Source organism: Leptosomus discolor, chromosome 5 (genome assembly GCF_034619465.1).
Source record: "Leptosomus discolor isolate bLepDis1 chromosome 5, bLepDis1.hap2, whole genome shotgun sequence".
Classification (NCBI taxonomy): Eukaryota; Metazoa; Chordata; class Aves; order Leptosomiformes; family Leptosomidae; genus Leptosomus; species Leptosomus discolor.
This window is the reverse complement of record NC_141395.1, coordinates 13,217,309-13,238,171: the sequence shown is the minus strand read 5'-3', so window position 1 is coordinate 13,238,171 and position 20,863 is coordinate 13,217,309. Positions and strand designations below refer to the sequence as shown.

Genomic DNA, 20,863 nt, shown 5'->3' with positions numbered 1-20,863 from the left:
ACAAATTTATGCTTTGAGGTAAATGCACACCATCAGTCTGGTTTTCTTTTAAATACTTTATGTGTGTAATAGTCTTGGATCTGCCACTTTGAGAACAGTACTACTACAGTGATGGAGACTGATTCAGCAGGAGGTCAGATACGGGAAGTGGATTTGTCTGCAGGAGATTTCCAAGCATCTTTGTCTATGGGATTAGGAGACCAAGCTAAAAATGCCTGAACAAAATTATATTTACGATATGTTCTATAAATGTGAAGGCCGCTGTGCATATTAATTAAGGGCTAAAGCTGCTTTCAAACAGTGTGATATGGTGTTTAAGGTACTAAATAGATTTCTCTTTGTTTCTTTATTTTCTGGTTGCCAAGGAGATCAGGATTATCATGTACGATACCTTTTCTGAAATTAGCTAATCCAAATCATGCTGCTAACATACGTCTGCTCCAAAGATTAAGAAAATAGGGATGGAATTTTTTTTCCAATCAGTGTAATTTGCAAGCTGCTGGGTCATTATTTTTGTACTCTCTTCTGCTTTTCTCTGACCATTTTTTTTCCATCACTGAAATCTGAAAATGTGTGAAATAAGATGCTCCATATTCTTTATGCATCACTACCCTCTTCTCTTACCAGCACGTTTCCTTTGGGTAGTTGTTGTGCTAGACTTTTACATGTTGAAAGCTGCATGCCTGGGTTTTTCTCAGCTCTCAGAAATTCTGAGTTGCTCAGATACAAAGAGTTAGAGATACAGCATGAGAATTTGACTAGAAGAGGGCAGGACTGTGAGGACTTTACTGCACCACCCATGTCAAGCCATGGTGGGCTATTCTGGGAGTGGGAGAGGTTGCTGAGGCTGCTCATTTATCTAGATTTCCTTACGGCAAATAGTCAGAAAGGTAGAATGAAGAAGAAAATATACTTTTAGTAGCTTAGCAGTAGAAAGTTCCAGGTAATCGAAAACACTGGTAGGGATGGAAATGGAGTATAAAAGATCGTGAGATCCAGTGCTGTTTGCTGTTAACCGTGGGAACATGCTACAGAGATGATTATTATAAGGTTTACAAATCCTTTAATCCAGGATAAATCGCTTACAATTAATGTATGGATTGCCTGGGACACGCAAGGAAATAAAATTGCGGAAAAGCGAAAAGCTCGAGTTGATGAGGTCTTCATAACTGTGCTGGGGCAAGGCAAAAAGCCCCTAATCCAAGTGAGTGGACTCTCAGACTCCTTGGTGGGCGGCGGTGGGAGGTGATGGTGCTCTCACACTCACCTTCCCAATATCTGCTTGATACAAGGACATAAATAAAAGTCCTCCCACCTGCCTACCTCCCCTGCAGTAATCCCCTGTGATAAGAGGCTTCTTGCCATATGAAGTAGCAATATTTCCTGTTGGCTGCACCATCAGTCACAGGAAGTTTTGTTGCATTTTTGGATCCCAGGCTTCATTCCTTAAGAGCTGTCCTCTTAGCTGCCTGCAATTCTTCAGATTTTTTCCTGTTTTCTAGCCTTGTGAATATTGTTGTCTCAGGGAGGAGAAGGAAGCAGGGCATAATAGAAAGGGAGGGGACAGAAATAGTCCCCTGAGGAGCTTCCTCACACTCAGCTAAGTTAAAGCTTCACATTTAAATGAAGCTCAGATCATAGAGATGTGGCTCAAGGTGCCCTAAGGAGCTCTCTGCCAGGCACCAAGCCACGTCTCAAGCAATTTGCCCACTACCTTTACAGGACGTGGTGACAGCTGAGTGTGAAGCCTAGATGCATATGGAATATACTGGGCTGTCCTGAAATGTTAGTTTCACCAACTCAGGTGTCCCTCAGCTGGTGATACAGATGACCGTGGGGTAGGTCGGGTAGCCTGCTCTCCTTTCTCCGCTCTGCTGGCCCACCCAGGCACAGGAAGGAGGTTTAGCACTGTGTACGTGCATGCGACTGTGCATGTATGTCTGCCCCACAAGCAAGGAGAGACTGCTCTCGGTTGAATGCTCACACATTACTCGTGCAAAAAGGACAAAACTCTGGTACAAGTTCTTGATTCCTTGCAAATTATGAATTATGCAGGAAGAAAGAAGATCAACAGGAATCCTTTGAATGAACTATGATATGTTGCAATATCAGTTAAATTCTGAACTCTTTCTGTTAGAGTTCATCCCTCCATCAGGCTCTTGAATTTGCTCCAGTAGATTTAATTTACCCTATCAGTTTGAGGTTGACTGTTCTCAGCTTGGTGATCTCCTGTCTGATGTGTACCTCTCATTTGCTGGCACTCTCATGAATGCTGTCATTACCATCTCCTCAAAATACACAGGTTTCTTTTTCTGATTCTACACAGGAGAAGAGGAAAAAAAAAAAAAAAACAAAAAAAAACCCCACAGCTCAGACATGGGAAGAAATGATGAGCTTGTCAAGCCATGCCAAATTGGATTGAATTAGGTGACGGAGGATCTGAATCATGCTACTTGTTCTGAATAAGTAAATGCTCTCCCCTCCTTCCAGTCTCACAACACTCCTGAAGCAGTGGCTTTTCCTCTGCAATGCCAAAAAGTCCCAAAGTGCTTCTCAAGTAATGTGAGCTGATTTGTGTGAGCATTTCCCATCACCTGAATACAAGCTTGTTTGCTTAACATTTTATGTACTGTGTGTCAATATTTACCCAGCCTTCCTAACAAGAGAATTGATAGTGTTCAATTTGCAAGCCCAATGCTGTGCGTTAGCCGTGACATTGATATTGTCTTCTCTTGTTTTAGACCTCGGAGAGAAGCAAGTTTTTTTCCATCTTCTATTTATCCATTAATGCTGGAAGCTTGATCTCCACATTTGTAACTCCTGTATTAAGAGGTCAGTGTTGATTTAGAATGAGACAATAAATTAGCTGCCCTCTGACTACTTTGCTGTGCATAGTTAGGCTCTTATGACAACTGAATGGCAGAAATTACGGTATCTGTGGAGTGGCCAGTGTATTGCATTTATGCCTTGTTAATCCTGCCGTAGCAGCGTAACAGATTTATAGTACTAGCAGACAAGTCACAGAAACTATATTCCTGGTTGTATTTCAAAGCCAGCCTGAACTGTAGAATTAAAGTATGAAAGGTGGAAGGACCTATATGGCCATCTAATCCTCCCCATTGCCAGTGAAGGATTATTCTCCCGTCTTGCCTGCAGGTAGCCTGTGGATGGGAACTGATTTCTGCTGTCCTGTGCAGGTGGCAGGGCCGAAAAACTTACCAGGGCTGGTTTTGAAGTCCGACCTTCTCCCTCCCACAGGGTGCTGCTGACTTCTGGAGGGCTCTGTCTGCATGAGTCTGCTTGCAAGAATGCAGCCCTGAGCAGCTAGCCTTGAAGACAAAGCACAGGCCTATGCCCCACTTAAGACCTACTTTACATTCTAGCCGGCTTGCACAACCCCTTTTAGTCCCCGAGTCTTGCTGCGCTTACTGCATTGTACTGCAGCGCCTAGAAGCCAAGGGGATTGGCACGCTCTAAATACAGACACAGAGACAGGCCATAGGCGATGGGGACAGGGACAGGGACAAGGTAGCCTTCACGCTTAGTAGCAATTTCATTCATTCTGTCCTGTGGCCTCTAGGAAGCTTTCTTCGTTCAGAATGGTTATTTTAACAGGCCGTTCATTTCACAAGGCTGTGGGCAATTGTGCTTGTCTCATATTTACACCAGGTGTACAGGCAAAGACAAATGCTTTTGCTCTTCCTCTCGCTGGTGCCCCAGATCAGCATTCTGTTGGGAAGGGGCTTTTGCTCAATGTAGTTAGTGGGCAGTTGAAAATCCCGTCCCCTTTGAACATCAAAACCTGTGCCAGTGTAGACTAGCAATAAAGTAGTTGCAACATGGAAATGAGGTGGAGAGGATGGGGAAAATCTAAAATTTTTGCTAAGTGTGAAAGCTTTTCTTGGAAGAACAAGAAATGCATTTCATAGACATTTGGCAGAAATGTGGAATATATACTCTTAGATGGAGAAGTCCTACTTGTTTTGCATGTCAAAAGTTCAGTGTGCCCATAATGTCTTGCTGCCGGCTTTGTTGGATTTCAGCTAATTTGCTGAAAATAAGTAAATAAATGCTATGCACACACACAGCTATGCAGCTTGACCGTGACTGCTCAGGGACAACAAACAGGAACAACTGAAAGCTTCATGGGTTGGTTTCCTGTTAACTATGTTGGCTTATTTTAGCCATTTTGTTATTATGCCATGTAAGAATGCAATAATTTGTAGCCACTGGCATACAAACACAGACCCCACTGCTGGCTTGCTGTTTGCAACTGGACCTCTAAATTCACTTAGTGCGAGAATTGTCGTGGTCCAAGACACACAGGGTTTCAGTGAACCATATCTCAGATCGATCAAAACTGTCCTGTAACAAACCTGGCTTCCTGATGGGTTATTGCAAGGCCTCACATTTGGAGCAGGATGCCTCTAGTGAGATTGGGAAGGTGGTGAGAACGGGAACTGGAGTTTTAAGATTAATTCTGTGCTCCAACTTATATAGTAGGGGTATTGGCTTCCACTTCATCCACTGTAGGTAGCTATGAAATCAGATTCCGGTTTTTGGCTCAATAACTCATGCAGCTGGTGCAAATAGTGTGGAAACACAGTACTGGATATTTAGATCTAGGCAAATACAGAATGGCTTCAGGTTATTTTAAATGTTGTGGGTTTTTTCCCGATTACAGCTCCTACTACTTATTTCTGCCTGTTTGTCTGCCCCCTCCCTTCTACCATTCTCATCAATATCCCATTATCAGTTGCTTTTGCTGGCAGACACTAACCCTGCTTCCAAATTGTCTTCATCAAGGGAGGACAACTGTTTCAAGTAGATTCAATTCACAGTGTCAAGCACCAGCAAAGAAGATTTAAAGCCAGGAGAAGTGACTGATTTAGGGGAAGAAATCAAAGGCTCCGGCAACATAAGTCTGACTGTAATGAGGCGCTTTTATTTCTGACTTCTTTTTCAGGGGATGTGAAATGTTTTGGAGAGGATTGTTATGCACTGGCTTTTGGTGTCCCAGCAGCACTGATGGTGTTGGCACTTGGTAAGTGGAAACAATAATGCTTGTAATAGGAGTTACCATTTTTCAGTCCATGGATAGATGAGAGAATGCACATATTCACTAGCTCTGGTTGGATACTGTGATGGGAAACTCAAGGGTTCAAGGTCATCCAACAGTTCCATAGTTCAGAACAGCAAGAAAAATCACTAATTCACTTAGTGGTGGGCAGACCATGGTTTTACTGCAATCCTTAATCATGATGCTGATGAGAGAGTCATCTGGTGAATGTTTCACAATACAGTGGCTTTGCTCTATAAAGCAAAGGTAAGCACCAAAATGATTCTTCTGATGGTTTGCAGCTTTGCCTATGAGCAGGCTTGGCCTTTGAACTGCAATCTGAGCAGTCCTTAGAGTTCCCCATCTTACAGAAGAGAAGCTTAGCATGCCACTTCTAACCTTTCCACAGGCTCTGTGCAGCTCGAGGGCATCTTTAATAGCTCAGACTTTTTCTTCAGAATCTACACACCACAGAAATCACAGAAGGAGCTGAAAGAGATGTTACTTTATTCTGAGCTGTCTCGCTTTGCTTGGCTGAAGTAATTCCCACAATTACTGTGGACAACTTATTATTATGTTGCAATAAAAAGCCCTTATTGTCCAAGTGTCAGGAGGCAGCCACAATCACCCTGCTTCCCAAAGCTTGCGTCTTAGCCCCATTAATGTACTTGTCAAGACGACTTCTTCAACCCTTATAAAATACTCGGCAATTTCCACATTCTTACTGTTACTCCTTGGTAGCCAATACAGAGGACACCCCGTTAGCTTTAGTTTCACAGTTGCAAGCTGCTGAGGGGAGCAGTCCCCTTATTACACTGCATTTGAGAGGTTTTGACACAGCATGAAGTGTCAGCTTGTTAGATTAATTGAGAGACCAAGCAATTATATGATTTCACCACAGCATCTGTGATTTGAAAAGTTCGTCCCCCAGAGAATGTGAATGTTGCGCTCTCCTCTCCTCTCCTCTCAAAACTTCCATCAGAGAGAAGAATCAGGACACTGGAGAAATGTCATCAGGCTGCAGATAACGTTACAGGAATTATTTTCAAAAAAGTGCATGGTCACAGGCCTGAGAAGCTTCTCTTTTCCCCTGTGGCCTGTTCCTATCAGTTTAAGGCAGCACAGGCTCCTCTGTGCACCATTGTGTGATGAATGTTTCTAGCAGAGTAGTAGTTGCCCAGGGGAAAATGGACGTGTAAATATTGCAGTTTCGGTGAGGGCATCAATCGAAATGTGTTTTTAGCTAGTATCCTGCTGCCAGGTTCCATGGCTTGCCCGGCAAAGCAGCTCTGTGTTCTTTTGTAACATGCTAAAATGGGCTTGGAAGTGATATATTTGACTATGTGAGCAGCATGCAGAACAGGAGAAAACACCCTTTCAGCTCTGACTGGCACTCTCCCTGTGATGATGGAAAGCAAGGATAGGTTTAGAGACAGAATGGAAATCTTACAGAGCAGGATTTTTCTGGGCTGCTTCAGTTTTTGAAAGATGGAGGAAAATTGATACTATTTAATTCCAAATGCCAAATCTAATGCAGGAACCTCAGCTCCCAAAGGAGTCAATGGCATCTCCAGAAAGTATTTCAGCAAACCTAGTGAATCACCTTTTATAGGTACCAGTAGGTCCACAGGGAGATGCTAAAAATTAGGTAGCACAACTACCTACTTTGGGTGATTTTGCACAAGTGTCTTTCAGTGTGTCTCACCTAAACTGGCTTCGGAGGTCTCTCTGGCAGTTCTGCAAGTCAAAACTGGATGTGAAAGGTATTCGTAGTCAGAAAAGAGAAATGTTGAGTTCCTTGAAGTGTCCCAGGCCTCCTGTGTTAGGACAGAGGTGCCTGCTCTTCTGCACTGGCTGTGGACTGACCCAGACAATTGGGTTAGTTTAAAAAGTTGAAGTTGGTCTGTTATATGGATTTCATGCTCTGCTTTTATTGTGCTTCTCCCTGGTAACGTCTTTGGAATTGCAATGTGCTCAGAGGCTCTCAAAGAGCAGGACAAATGGTATGTAATCGGACAGCCCCAACTCTGACAGGATTTTGAAGCCTTGGTCCGATATTCTTTGTGCTTTGAGGGAGAAAACAAAGACAAAACAGTATCTTAAATTGCGTATCCCTTCCTGGAAACCATAAATGGAGGTAATTTCTTTTAACACCGGTGTGTGATGCAGTGACCTTCGTGGCAGCTTCCATTGCAATGTGTGTGAGATGCAAGTACACAGAGCCTGCGCTGGATCTGGATTAATCCTCACACGGTTGCAATGAGTCAGGGCTTTCCAACATTGGGTGCAGCAATTCAATGTGGATTGTATTTTAAGTTTAGCCTACAAAAAGCATAGATGGAGGGAATTTGATTTGCAGATTTTGATTTGCAGCATGAATCATATGTGGAGGTGTCTGTTGTACTGGAGCAGGTCATGAGAAGATGATGGTGACTTCCTAGGGATCATGCTGCCTCTTACAGGATGTTGCATTTTCTTCCATCTGAAGGCATTGAGTCTTGTATATTTATTTTGTTAAAAGTGCAATCCTGTAAGCCCCAAGGGCAGAGGATTTCTGTTGAATACAGGGGTGGGGGATCCAGTGTAGGACTGAGTCTCAGTCATGTGAATCCCCATTTGGATTATAATATTTTTCAGTTGTGTTCATTGCTGGAAGTGGACTGTACAGAAAAACACCACCACAAGGAAATGTCTTACTGGAAGTGTGCAAATGCATCTGCGTAAGTGTGAGCCGTTCTTTTTCGTGTGCGACTCTAAGGTTGCAGGTCAGAAAAGTGCAAAGGGAAAGGGGAGGTGGCATTTGGAGCTCTTCTGTACGCTGCTCCTGGATATCTTGCTGATGAGCTGTAAGAAATAAGAAACACATTTAGGTCCTAGTTTATTCTTTCAACATTTCAATTGTTTTTCCTTAGGTCCATGAACTGTTCAGTTGATGTCAGTAGATCCACTAGTGGCAGATGCTGGTGGAGACTGAACTGAAAGAAAAATTCAGAAACTCACAGAGTATCAGATATATGACTCAATTTTTTTGAGCTGAATAATTTTACTGAAGTTTATCAGTTCAGCAGATAGTAATAGTATACATTCATTTTATGGACATTCAGCATGTTCATGTAAATGCAAGAGTCACCTGCTGAAGCATTATAGCCTTATCAATTTTTTTTCATAGTCTGTGAGCTGATATAGTATATATTTTTCATATAGTATGATATGAAATATAGTATGATAAATTTTTGATATAGTATGTGAAACAATACTCTCTTATTATTAGGTGGATAATAATGTTTCTTTTTCAGGAAGCTGTCATTAACAGCAGATTTTTTTCGTTTTACCTAGGTCAATCCTAGTGACAGATTTACCTTGGGGAAACAGGACAGATCTTAAAGACAGGATTTCTAAGTGAGGTCTGCCATTCTTTTTGCCAGTGCCTGTGTTCAGTGACTGGAGCATACAGCATAAACAAACAAGTTACAAATTCAGTGTCACTGATTTCTCGTCCAGTGAGAAACCAACTTGATAGCTGGTCTAGGAGTGAATGAGGCATGGGCTGCACCAGGAATATGGAAAGAAAGGTCTACAGAACAAGAAGGGAGTGAGAGTTCTGGTTTTAACATTGCTTTGGATTCCTCCCCAGCACAGTGATCAGTTCGACAGGTGCTTTTTGGAAGAGAACTGAGGAAATGATGTTAAAAGCTTTATCATGTAGTGTGCTTTAAATCAAGCATGAAACAGTCTTTGGGGGCTAGTGTCAGATTTGTCTCTGAAAGACAAGCCCATGAGGTAGTTCATTCCCACAACATACCTTTAGTCAACCAATGTCACAGAAACTTCCCTACAGAGAATTGGTCATAAAGCATCTAATTCAAGATTTTGGAAGTGTCCAGTGAAATTGCCACAGTTTTCTGGTGCTGCTTGCATTTGGGGATGGGGACAGTGGCCTTGAGTTGGGAACATGTCAAGGGCAGGTATGCCACAAGGGAGTTACTCACATGTTTTTCTCCCTAGTTTGCTATTAAAAACCGGCTGAAAAATCGCTCCCGTCAGATTCCAAAGAGAGATCATTGGCTGGACTGGGCGTCAGAAAAATACTCGGTAAATGATGCTCTGCCTGGCAGGTTTGGAGGGGGAAGTGGGGAGACAGACAGGGGAGACAGTAGGACTGGCCTGGCCACATCACTCCTCACACGCACTGGGCTCTCAGTTGTCCTGTCCCTTTCCACATCTGTACTCTCCTGACCCTTAATGGACAGTTTAGGTGCTGCACTGAAATGCAGAAATGCAAATAGGTCCAATATCACAAATCAAGACAATGAATAACTGCCACGAGGAAAGAAATAGGGGCTCTCATGCTTTGTGGCTTGAATCACCTGTTGGCTTTTCAGCCCCATCTTACCTTTTTGCCTGTTCCCTTTATAGAAACAGCTGATTGGGGAGGTTAAAATGGTGACACGCGTTCTCTTCCTCTTCATACCGCTGCCAATGTTCTGGGCCCTGTTTGATCAGCAGGTACAGTACAGTGTGTTGCAGGTCTGCCTGTTGGCCTCGGTTTGCACCCTTGTCCTTCCAGAGTAACACCAAAGCATCCTGGGGACATGGAGCACCACGTTCCTACCAGGTGTCCAGGGGCTTGCTAAGGCAGTACCCACCATCACTGCTGGCCGTCCCTTCGCAGTCGTGCCAGCTGTCTGGCACAGGAGGATGAGAAGGAAGAATGTGCCTGCCTCCTGGCAGGTGTTGCAGGGAAGGAAGGAATAGATGGGAAATCAGGCCTCCAGAACTGCCACCTTCTCTGTTTTCTAGTCCCATAGGACATCTTGAAGGCTTCACAGCTGTCTGTTTTCTCCTTAGGGATCCAGGTGGACTTTGCAAGCCACAAAAATGAACGCTGATTTTGTAAGTACTTAATATCACCAGGGCTGGTAAGGCTAGTGGTAACATCACTATTCTTGCTTTTTAACCGGAGTCTCACAGTACTAAGAGCATCTACTTGATGAGTCTGGGTGAGTTGTGCTTTTGATGATTAGAAGTGAGAGGCTCTGTGCAGCCATGTTGTACTCATCACAGCACATCTCGGGAAGGAGCGAGGGCTGGGGAGTCATCGGCAGCCTGCAAGGTCAGGAGTTCTGACCTACTGGCAACTGGTCACTCTGTGACCTTGAGCAGGTAGGGTTTCCAGCCTGCTACCCTCGCTGAAGACAGAGAAATCAGGGAAATTTCACACAGCCCTTGTAAGGTGTAACTAGGGCTATTGTAGTTGTGTATTTCTGCTCTGGCTCACTTGGTGACACATTAATGAAGCCTCTCAAAACCAGAAGGAATCTTGTGTATAGGGTAGAGATGTGATGAGGATTAATTAGTTAGCAGCCATGAAGATCTTCAAAGATGTGAATGGCAAATGGTGCAGGGTGCAGTGGCAGAAAAATGTGGATCAGCTATCAGCCTAAAGATGCCACCATACAGTGCTGGTTTCCAGACATATATGTTTTAACAGGCCATCTAGATCTTACCTGTGGATGCACTTGTCAGAATTTAGGATTGTAAATGCCCATTCTCCAGCTTAAAATTGACTTAAAGCCCAAAATTTGAGCCTACTATGTCTCTCCTGTTAAAAATTGGGCTCTCAGCATGTGATAGTCATTAGGCTTAATTAATTCAATTGAGGCGTGATAAAGACTACACCTTGGATAATTTTTATCCACCTCAGACAAAACAGTGAAAGTTCATGCAGTCTTTGTAATGAGTATCTAAAAACTTTGGTTTCGGCTGTTTTGCTCACATGCACTTTGTGATCCATTAGCAGAAGATCTAAGAATCTCCAGCTGTCACTTATTAAACTCTCCCTGGTGGAGAAAGACATATTCAGGGCTTTTTTGTCACACCAACTTGGATAGATTTTCGGCTTCTGTTTCTGCCTCATCTGCTCTCCACTGGTGAGTTATCCTAACTCACGAAGGTGAGAATTAACTGCTACATTGGAGTGATCCCACCATTAGGCTTGTTGGAGTTCATGTTTGTAAGCTTTTCCCTTCTGCAGACAAAGGGCTGAGCTACGAAGTCCAGAGTCAAACAAGGAATGATTTATTGGGAGATGAAATACTTACAGGCTTATTTCCTAATAGCACATTTGTATAGTGTGCAGAAAGTAGCAGGAGGAGATATTTGCCTGACATTTTTAATTGTAAGACTCCTTTGCTGTGCCCAGTGGTTTCCACTCTTCCAGGAGGCAGCTGCCAGCAGAGACAGGCAACCGTTCTAGAGTCAGCTCAGGACAAGCTTGGCAGACAGGAGACAAACCCCCATAGCCCTTTCTTGGAAAGATACTATTTCCATCTTAATTTTTCCTCTTATTCTCTTAATCTTTATCTCAAATGAAAAATATTGCGTGGAGTTCAGACAAAAAACAGCCCCTCCCTGGAGACAGCTTGTTGGTCCCTTTTGGGGACTGGGGTCCCTCCATCCATCCCTGTTGCCCTTGCCCAGTTGTGGGGCTGAGTACAGTGATGCAAGGGCAAGACACCTCTTACAGCCTTGAGGTCTCTTGGCTCAAACGAAGAAGTCACAGTTGACCAAAGCCCATTAGGTGCCATCAGCAGATGGAGGGAAGAAAGAGGTGTTTATGCAGCCATCTGGCTCAGGGATGGTCTTTTGTTACCCTTTTGGGGTTCTTGGGAGAAATGCCAAGAGAGCTCAGAGGGTCCTGAACTTGAGAGCACTCACTAGTAGGATTTGGGCTTTTTCCATTACAGAAGCAGGGAGGGAGGAAGGTCTAAGCCCAAATCCCACCCTGGACACTAACATGCTCATTCCTCCCCACTCACCTAGTTCATGGCTCAGCCATTCTGAAGGATGGGTCTCAGTACCTGTCGTAGGCTGTGTCCCAGCTGCCATATATAAAAGACCGAGCGTAGCTTCCTTCTGCAAAACGATTCTCATCAAACACTGTGTCCTTAGATGACAAGTGTCAAACGCACAATGTCAGCTGCTAAAGCCAACATAAAGCATTTGAGGAAATCACCTTTGCTGCTAAGGCCTCTACTGGACCGGCTGCTTATTTGCCATATGCACTGTTATATTATGGTGTTTATGAATCACTTGGAATATCTTTTTGTTTCAGGGAATATATGTGCTTCAGCCTGACCAAATGCAGGTAAAAGATACTATAGGGTTGGAAATGGTGGGAAATAACCCTTAGAAATGTATTTTATTTTTCTCTCATTTTTATTTTTCTCATGGGACCAGTGGCCTTTCTCTGCCCCTTTTGGAGGTAGTAGCAGTGCTCCTGCTGACTGCTGTGGTGTGGACTCTGCCTTATTGCTCACTATCTGTTTTGCAAGCTTAGTCTTGGCGTTCAGAAGACCCCAAGTTTGTCCTAACATGGAGGTTGAGTCTGGTGGAATAGTGCAGAGGTGTGGGGAGACATGCCACCATAATTGTTCTTGAACTAGTGCTGGTATGTGGAGGATACAAGCTGTGTCTCCTTTTAACATGGCCCTGCGTTGAGATGAGTGTTGTACCTGAAATGCGTTTTCTTCCTCCCTTTCTGCAGGGCAGATGAAAATATGAAGGCTCCAAGATGGTGCCATGTTGTCACAGTTGATTACAATTTTTATGCTGAATTCTTACACTGGAGAAATTCAAAGCTGTTCTGTTCCCTGAAATCTTCCTTTGAAATTGAAACAGCGTTTCTCTCTGCTTGTTTCCCGTCACTCTCTATTTTCTTGCTCTGCCACTGCTGGCTGGCAGACAAGCTCTGCCTCTCCCAGGAGAAAATTAGTTCCTGGGGGATTACCAAGCTGTGTGGAAGTGCGAGAAATTGCCAGTCTCCCAGAATAGTGCCTGCTCCTGTGGGAGTTTGCTGAAGTCCCAAGATGTTTCCGTTATTGCTGATTTGTTGTAAGGTCCCACCACAGCACCAAAAGTCACCTACCTCTATTGTCAGTGGGCTTTGTACTCTCTGAAAACATAATGCTTCAATTCTCTCTTCAGGGAAACTGGGCCAGTGATGCTTGCTTACCTCTTGGAGGGGAGGATATGAACAAAATGTATTCATGCCTGTGAAAATTAAATAGAAGAAGCTGTCGAAGTGCAAACTATGATGATATTTTAAAACAAGGGTTTTAAGTGTTTGTTCATGTCCTTTCTGTAATGGAATTATTTCTGGAGGACAGTGCTTTATGAGTTTAATTACTGAAAGTTGCTTTCTAGTCACCAAACTCCCATTCTTTTGTATTGCAGTTCTTAAATCCACTTCTTATTCTTGTCTTCATCCCAATTTTTGACCTTGGGCTCTACCCCCTGATAAACATGTGCAAATTTAATTTCACGTAAGTACTTTGTGACAATGCAAATGCCTCAGTGCTTTTTCTTTTGCAGCAAGTGTGCAGAATGGCTTTAAGGAGAAGAAACACCAATTTCTATTCACCCTTCACAGTACTTGCCTTTACTTCGGCCCCAAGAGGCAGCATCACCCTCTTCCATAGGCCTTGGAAATTCCAGAGGGGAAAATTCAGTGATGTTGGATTCTGCTCTGTACAGATTTTCCCTGAAAGCAAATATGAACAGTCCCTCTTCGAATTTATCAACATGTTCTTCACCCTATCTCCCATATCACCCCTAAATAATTCTCTCCTTGAGAAGTCCTTGTGGTGCCAGATTTGCTGTCCCACGTGGGCTACATATGGTGTTGTGAAAGCAGATACCACACTAGGATCTGAACCAGTGAGTACATAAGGGAATTTCCTATGACCCAAACATTTTATCACTAGTCTGTGTAAGCAAGAAGCGCAGTGTAATAGGAGCAAACCTCCGGGTTTGTTCTGAGACTCCCTTTATGCATTTTGGGGGATTTTACTTCAGAGGATCTGTAGTCTGCCTCTGTGGACTGATGCCCTTCAGCAGTGGGAGCATGTTGTGTGCACTCATGAAGTGCCTCTGCCAGTGGAGTTTCGGCTGAAAGGAACCAGGTTTCCACACTCCAGCACCACTTCTCAACATGAAGCACAGTGTGGGAAGGGGTGATGAGTGGGAGATGGCTTAAAAAACATGTTCCTAATCCAAACTAAAAAGCTGGATAGACAAAACCACATAAAATGGGGATGAAAGGAGCCTCGGAAGCCTACCCGTTCACCCTGATGATCCTTTCCCATCATGCTGAATTACTTGTACCTGAAGACTTACCAAAGACGTTGTCCAGCCCTATGTGGTGCCCTTTGGAGGACACACATGAGAAGCTGTGATTCTCCGTGCTACCTCAGTGTGAGCCTGTGCCCTGCACTGAGCCCTGACTCGACAGAAAGCTTCCTGCCTGATGACTGATTCACAGACTAGTTCATCCAGCAGCACAAACTCATGCACCGAACAGGACGGGATGCCATGCTGTTTCTGTCCCCTGGATGTGTGATACTAACAGGCTCCTATCAAGTTTAGCTGTAGAAGTGGCTGCGGAAACCCTGTAGCCTGCAGGGTGTTAGCCTCTGTGGCTGCAAACCTTCGTGCTACAAAATCCCAATGCAATGTTGAACATCAAAACCATTATTTTATTACAAGGTGCAAGCAGTAAATACTTTCTTATCCCAGGGCATGTAGCTGAGAGACAGTATTTGGGTTGCTAATCTGCATTTTCCCCAGCCCAGTCAATCTGGAACGTGAATCAAGACTATTACAAAGAGTGGAGACCACTGAATCTAGAACCAGATTTGTTTAAAATTTCAACGAGTCAATATTCATCTTGGACTTGGCATTCTGGACCTATTCTGCTTTATATCAGATTGTCTCATGTAACTCTGGTAGAGTTGCACCAGTTTTGCTCCAAGTTCAGAAGCAAGCTCTTTATTCTCTAGAAATGTAAATGTATTGGCATGAGACATAACCCAGAATGATGCCACAGATGGTCAGAAACATTGATGACACAAACTACACATTTTTCTGCTCCTCATTCCTGCTGCTAAATAGCATGCTACTTTTCTTTTGCCTTTCCCAAAAGGGACTTGAAAATCTATCTTTTCTAGTGCTCCTTCCAACATCACAGGTTAACATAATGCCATGAGCTATTCCCACTAGAATAGCTAGGAACAAGATAATATGAAACTTGCAAGCAAAGAGCTTTTTTTCATGGCATATCAGTTTTAATTGGCCTCAGTGCTGGCCTCACACAGAATAATAGAATAGTTTTAAGTTAAATGATTGGCAATTTAAACAGCACGTCATTCCCAGTGCCACCTGTTGGACAGTTTATTACATGGTTTTGGCACTTCTTTGGCTCTGAGGAATGGTATTCTATACTTTAAATTACTTTTTTTTCCTAATGACACCTCTTTCATTTGCTCCATAGACCTATTAGGAAAATGGCAACAGGTATGATCCTTGCAGGGCTGGCGTTTGGACTTGCAGCTATTGTAGAAGTCAAAATAAATGTAAGTATAGCATAAGGAATTCCTCAGAAATTCTTTCCCCGGGGTGTTTTTATTTATGCCTGTTAGATTATCCTTTTAACCGTTGTGTTCCTTGATCACAATTTTCAATGTGTTCTTTATAATTAAGCATACTGATCCAGTTGCTAATGATAATTCTTACTTTGTCTACTTTTCCCTCTCTTTCTCTCTGTCTCTGTCTCTTTCTCTCTTTCTAGTCTTTGCAGTTTTGCTGTGCCGGTCATCTGTATTGGTCTATATTCTAGATTTCCATCATGAAAGTGCTTGACAGACAACTAGTTAATGCTAGTGATTAATTCCCAAAAGGTAGTCTGTTCTCACTCCTATTTCTTGCTGTAGCTTGCCTATATTTTACTGTTTGGTTTGTTTTTTTTTTTTTTTTTTCCTGTGTGTGTGGTGGTTTTGTTCTTAAAATTTAATTATTTTCCTACTTTAGGATGGGGATATGTTTTTTTTACAGGACAAATTGTTTTTCCAGTGAGGCAGGTGAATGCAGTCACTTCTGTAGTCACAGGCATCAGGGACTGCCAGGCATCCCCAGACAGGATGGCAGCGAATCTCTTGTAAATTCAATGTTAGCCCCTGCAGATTTGTACCGTTTGTTTCTGGCCCATGACCGGCCTTGTGCGGGCTTAGGCTGACATTTGCCTCATGAAAATTACTATAGGATTAATTTTTAAAACTTCCATGTATACTTAAAATGTTCTGTTAGAGTGGCTGGCGTGCAGCCCTGGATTAACATCTGCTGGTTCCTCAGGTGAATCCACTGACAAGTCTCCTGCTGAAATGAGAGTTTGTGGGTTCAGGTCTGCTTTCTGATCTCTTTACGTGAGCAAAGAAATACTCTTATTGCCACCACCAGCAGCTCTGGCCAAGCACTGAAAGCCTGCTCTGGCTGTGGGTGACTCCTCGGGGCAGAGGCAAGGTGAGTTAGAGGCTCCTCCTTGCCTGTGCCTGCAATTCTGCCCTGAAGGCCATTAAAAGCTCTAGCAAAGGGGAGGATAGGATGGCCCACCTTGGCTTGGCTGTGGGTAGCGCAGGTGAAGAGCCACAGTAGTGGAATTTTCTGGTTAACATTAACAGGCCTGTTGGTCCAGAGCAGCGCTTGGGTACAGGGAAATCAGTATTGTCCTGTTTTCTCTGACAGTGTGTCTCACCATCGAGTTAAGTTCAAACTGCCCTGCCTGTAATATCCAAATTATAGGATGAGATAGAAAAATATTAATGGCTCTGAAGTATTGCTGGCAGCTACCTGAAAATAAAGTGAGAAAAAAAAGATAAGTTTAAAGAAAAAAAAAATCATTTTAGATCTGCAGTTAGTACAAGGCTGACACTGATGTATCCTTTCTAGGAAATGATTCCTGACAGAAAGAGGTATCTCTGTGCTGGAGGCATCGTCTTCCCTTTCTTAGAAAACAGGGAATAAGATCTATACAGTCTGGATAGCATGGTGTCAAGTGATGCAAAAGCACTGATTACAGACGTGGAGCTGGACTGAGATTTTCAAAACTGCCTAGCTTCTGGCCTGATTCTTTTCCTATTTCCCAGTCACCGACTGCAGTGGGAAATAATTATTCTGGTCACTGCTTTTGAAAGCTAAGCACAATTTTTTCCATTCTGATATGGCAGTTGGTTAAATCGAGGCACTAGGGAGCTGTGTAATGAACACAGTGACATTGTTCTACCTACCCAGCAGTTGCATAGCCTGCACACTTAGTGGTGTGAAGAGCATTTTTTGGGAGGAATGATACGTTGGCTGTTGAGCTACTTTGAGGAAATCTCCCTGAATAAGATTTATGTTCAGTTTTCTCTCAGTGAAGCTTCTGATGAGGAAGGGATGGGAAAGTGTCATTACAGAGAGGAAGACTATTATGGCTAAAAATGAAGAGATATTAAAGTGCTAATAAAGCATACAGATGGCACTTAAAGCCTTTTACTTTAATTAGGAAACCGATATGCCTCGACTTGTCCCAGAAGAAAGTTTAATTCGGGTCCTTAATTTGGCAAAGAACCCTGTTCAAGTGACAATCCAAGACCGGGACCTATTTCAGCAGCCCGTGGAGGCTTTTCAGGTACGCATATATGTGGGGCTGGAAGGCCTGATGTGCATCCCATTGAAGAAAGGGTGGGCTTTTTTTCAAGTATTTTCCAATAAAGCCCACAGATGCTAGAGCTTGCTCTCCTCTACCACCTTAGAAGTGCATGGGAATAACTTTAAAAATGGAGCATATTATCTCTGTTGATGAGACAGAAATGGAAAGTTTGGAGACTTATTTTCATGGCAAAGGAGGAAATGGTTAACTACATTCACCTGTAATTAGGAATAAAGGATAATTGTGCTGAGACGAGCCTGTAGAGACATTCAACTTGCACCTCTCAGTGCTCAGACCAGGCATTGCTGCTGGGATCTGGATGGCATCTAGAAAGTATATACCTGCAAAGGAGGAAGGAAATGGGAAGGCAGTTAAGTGGGCACAGGCACTGGATTGTTTCCTATTTCAGCTTCCAGATTACAGGTCAGGCTAGTTTGGGACTCAGCCCAGCAGTCCATTGGCTACCAGAGTCTGCCACGTTTTAGATGTGGTCCCATTGGGGCAGAGCAGGGCTGGGAGAAAGGATAGCTGTGTGGGCAGAAGGTGTTCCCTGTCCTTTGGGTTGCATCCAACAAGGGGAGGTACTCCAAGCTCTGGCTTGACCAGCCCAAAGCCTATAGGTCACCATAGGTCCTTTGCTGTAGAAGACAGCTCTGACTTGTTAACCTCTCTTTGCAGGCTCTCTTGAAGAGAGGATAGGATTGCACTTGGTGGGAAGAGCTGGATCCTTTCTCATCTGAAGAAAGTATAACCAAGGGTTTTTTTTTTCCACAGAACCCAGCTGAGTACTCAAAATTAATATTGAACGGAGAACAACAGATCCTTCGCTTCACCCTGCAACACCAAGGATTGTCTCATGCTTTCAACTACACTGTGATGGAAAAATCAGTATACAGCTTAATTGTTTTTGAGGCAGAAGGAAGCCTATCAAGCCGCTTAGTGAGTGTGGGAGTGAAGTGTAAATACAGTATTAATTCAATGGCTGTGATGATACAATGGGGTAATAGGTTCATTAATTCATTTGCTCAGTTGCAATGTCTGTCTGATTGCTCTCGGATGCTCTAAACCTGACTTCTTAGCTAGCAGCACTGGATCTGTATGCATTTCTGCTGGTTGATTAATAGAGGCGTTATGGCATCTGAGAGTTTCTGGGCACACTTTAATCCAGTGAATGCTGCAGTGGGAGAGCAGAATCATGCCTGCTAGGCAGCAGAGCTTGAGAAAGCGGAGGAAAGAGAGAGCCAGAGATTTTCCCCCAAAGATGGTTCTATAAAGCAAAGATGTTAAAGAGGCTCTAGGGCTGGGCATGGAATAAAAGCATCAGAGCAATGATTCCAGCTTTAGTTATTGCAAGTGTTTACTGAAAATGCACAGAAGGCCCATTTGTTTTCCTGAACGGAATAAATGATTAAGCTCATTTCAGGCTCTGCAGCAGAGACGACTGCTTTTGGACTTTTGTGTATTGCTGCAACAATCAAAGAGAGGCATATGGGATATATAGGGCCAGATTCTGATGTCCTTTACATGTAGGTGTATTCTAAGAAGCTTTCTTGGAATTAATGGTGTTATTGTACATCGTGGCCGGTGTGTAAATGCCATCAGAATCTAACCTCATGCTAAAAGATCGACTCTCTTTGCAGTTCCTTAGCCTCCTACCTTGCAGGTTTGCCACATCAAGCATTCAATATTGTATAGTAGAACTCACATAACTATTTTGAAAAATGAGGCATTTTAAGAATTTATTTTTTCCTAACATTGTGGGGTTTTTTGCTGCTTTATGGTTTCTAGGCTGTGTCTCATTATCACACAATGTTGTTAAGTTTCCCTGTGACCCTTATGACTGTGTACTGTTACCTTAAGAAATGGATACTTGTACAGTGATTTTCATACAGTCCTTAAGAAGTGAAAGCCCGCTACAGGCTGGAGCAAAGCAATCTCGGAGCTTCAACACATCTCTGTGCTGCCCTAGCTGTCTAGCCTGTGCTTAAGTTAATGCCCCCCCAGCACAGGCAGGCTCCCATGCACTGGGGAACAGCTGTGCTGTTGGGTCATGCCATTGACCTGTCATTCTCAGCTGTAGATAAGGGAGGTGTGGAAGACAGTGTGGCAAATGATACACAGTTTTCCAGCATTGCAACACAAGGAAGGCAAAGCCAGTGTCCCTGCTGTGGGGACTCCAGGCTTGCCCTGGAGTAGCCATGGCCCACGCCTGCCTCACTTACTGCTAGGTTTGGCCCCATCACTCAGGTGGGGCTGCTTTCCTGGAAGGCTCGAATCTGAAATTGGTTTCTTCTCCTTTGTGGGCTGTTGAGTAGGCAGGAAATGAATTTGAGAGCTCTGGGGATCATTGATGAAAGCAAGTAATAATTTGGCTGGCCTGTTTGCAGTGAACTAGAGTGTTAATCCCCATGTGTCTCCCATGGAAAAAATGATGATTTTTTTTTTATTATTTATTGCTCTGACATTTATTATTCACTGTGGCTATTTATTATTTAGGGCATATGTTATTTGTGGGTCAGCATATTACACTGGAGTACAATAGACTTTTTATAGGTATGAAATTCTGGATCCTTGGTCTCAAAAGCTCAGGATTTCACATCAGGAAGAAAGTGTGGAGAAAGGGCTAGAAAATTTTAAGAGAAAGCCAGTTTCTGAAGGTGGATTCAGTCCCTTTTGGATTGCCTGGGTTCTGTCTGTGGGCAGCACAAATTGAAATTGCACTGCCAGCTTAAGTGGACGTGCAGCTGTGGATTTCTACCAGCCAAGAACCTTGTTCTGTATTGTTCTCATGTGACACACAATCTTCAGGGCAGGACTATGTCTTTACTGTCTTTTTTTTTTTTTTTTTTTTTTTTTTTCTCATCATTGTACACCAAATAGGCTCTCCTGGAATGAAAGTAGATCATGTTAACTGATGCTCTAGCTGTGATCTCTAGGAGAGGCACTCTCTCTCCCCAGTGTGCCCAACCAAGTGGCCATTTCAGGGATGTGTCTGCAGAGACTGTGAGTGCAAACAAGCTCAGTGCATCTTGGTCTCTCCTGCTCTCTGCCTGCACCATACAACAGTTTAATCTCTTGGGTATTGAAAGTCAGGGAAAATATGAGTGATACATGATGATCAGAATAGTAATTTAGCATTTTCTCTTGGCTTTAGGCTTCTGTGAAATCTGTGAGTATGCCAAGAATCAGAGTCTGAGGGTTAGGCAGTTTCAGGTTTTGTAGGGGTTTAATTAAACTCACGTTTAATTGTATCTAATCATTGAAAGAGGCTAATGTGAATA

General features: G+C 43.3%; 1 protein-coding gene across 1 annotated transcript in view; it reads left to right on the top strand.

The window, feature by feature from the left end:
• Positions 1–20,863, top strand: part of SLC15A2 (solute carrier family 15 member 2) — a 39,013-nt gene that overhangs the window by 9,806 nt on the left and 8,344 nt on the right. Inside the window, exons 6-16 of the mRNA XM_009956341.1 lie at positions 2,742–2,832; positions 4,967–5,044; positions 7,697–7,779; positions 9,065–9,151; positions 9,476–9,565; positions 9,908–9,952; positions 12,174–12,206; positions 13,295–13,383; positions 15,390–15,471; positions 17,436–17,561; positions 18,357–18,521. Coding sequence (XP_009954643.1) covers positions 2,742–2,832; positions 4,967–5,044; positions 7,697–7,779; positions 9,065–9,151; positions 9,476–9,565; positions 9,908–9,952; positions 12,174–12,206; positions 13,295–13,383; positions 15,390–15,471; positions 17,436–17,561; positions 18,357–18,521 — 969 coding nt within the window. The remainder of the gene's footprint in view (positions 1–2,741; positions 2,833–4,966; positions 5,045–7,696; positions 7,780–9,064; positions 9,152–9,475; positions 9,566–9,907; positions 9,953–12,173; positions 12,207–13,294; positions 13,384–15,389; positions 15,472–17,435; positions 17,562–18,356; positions 18,522–20,863) is intronic.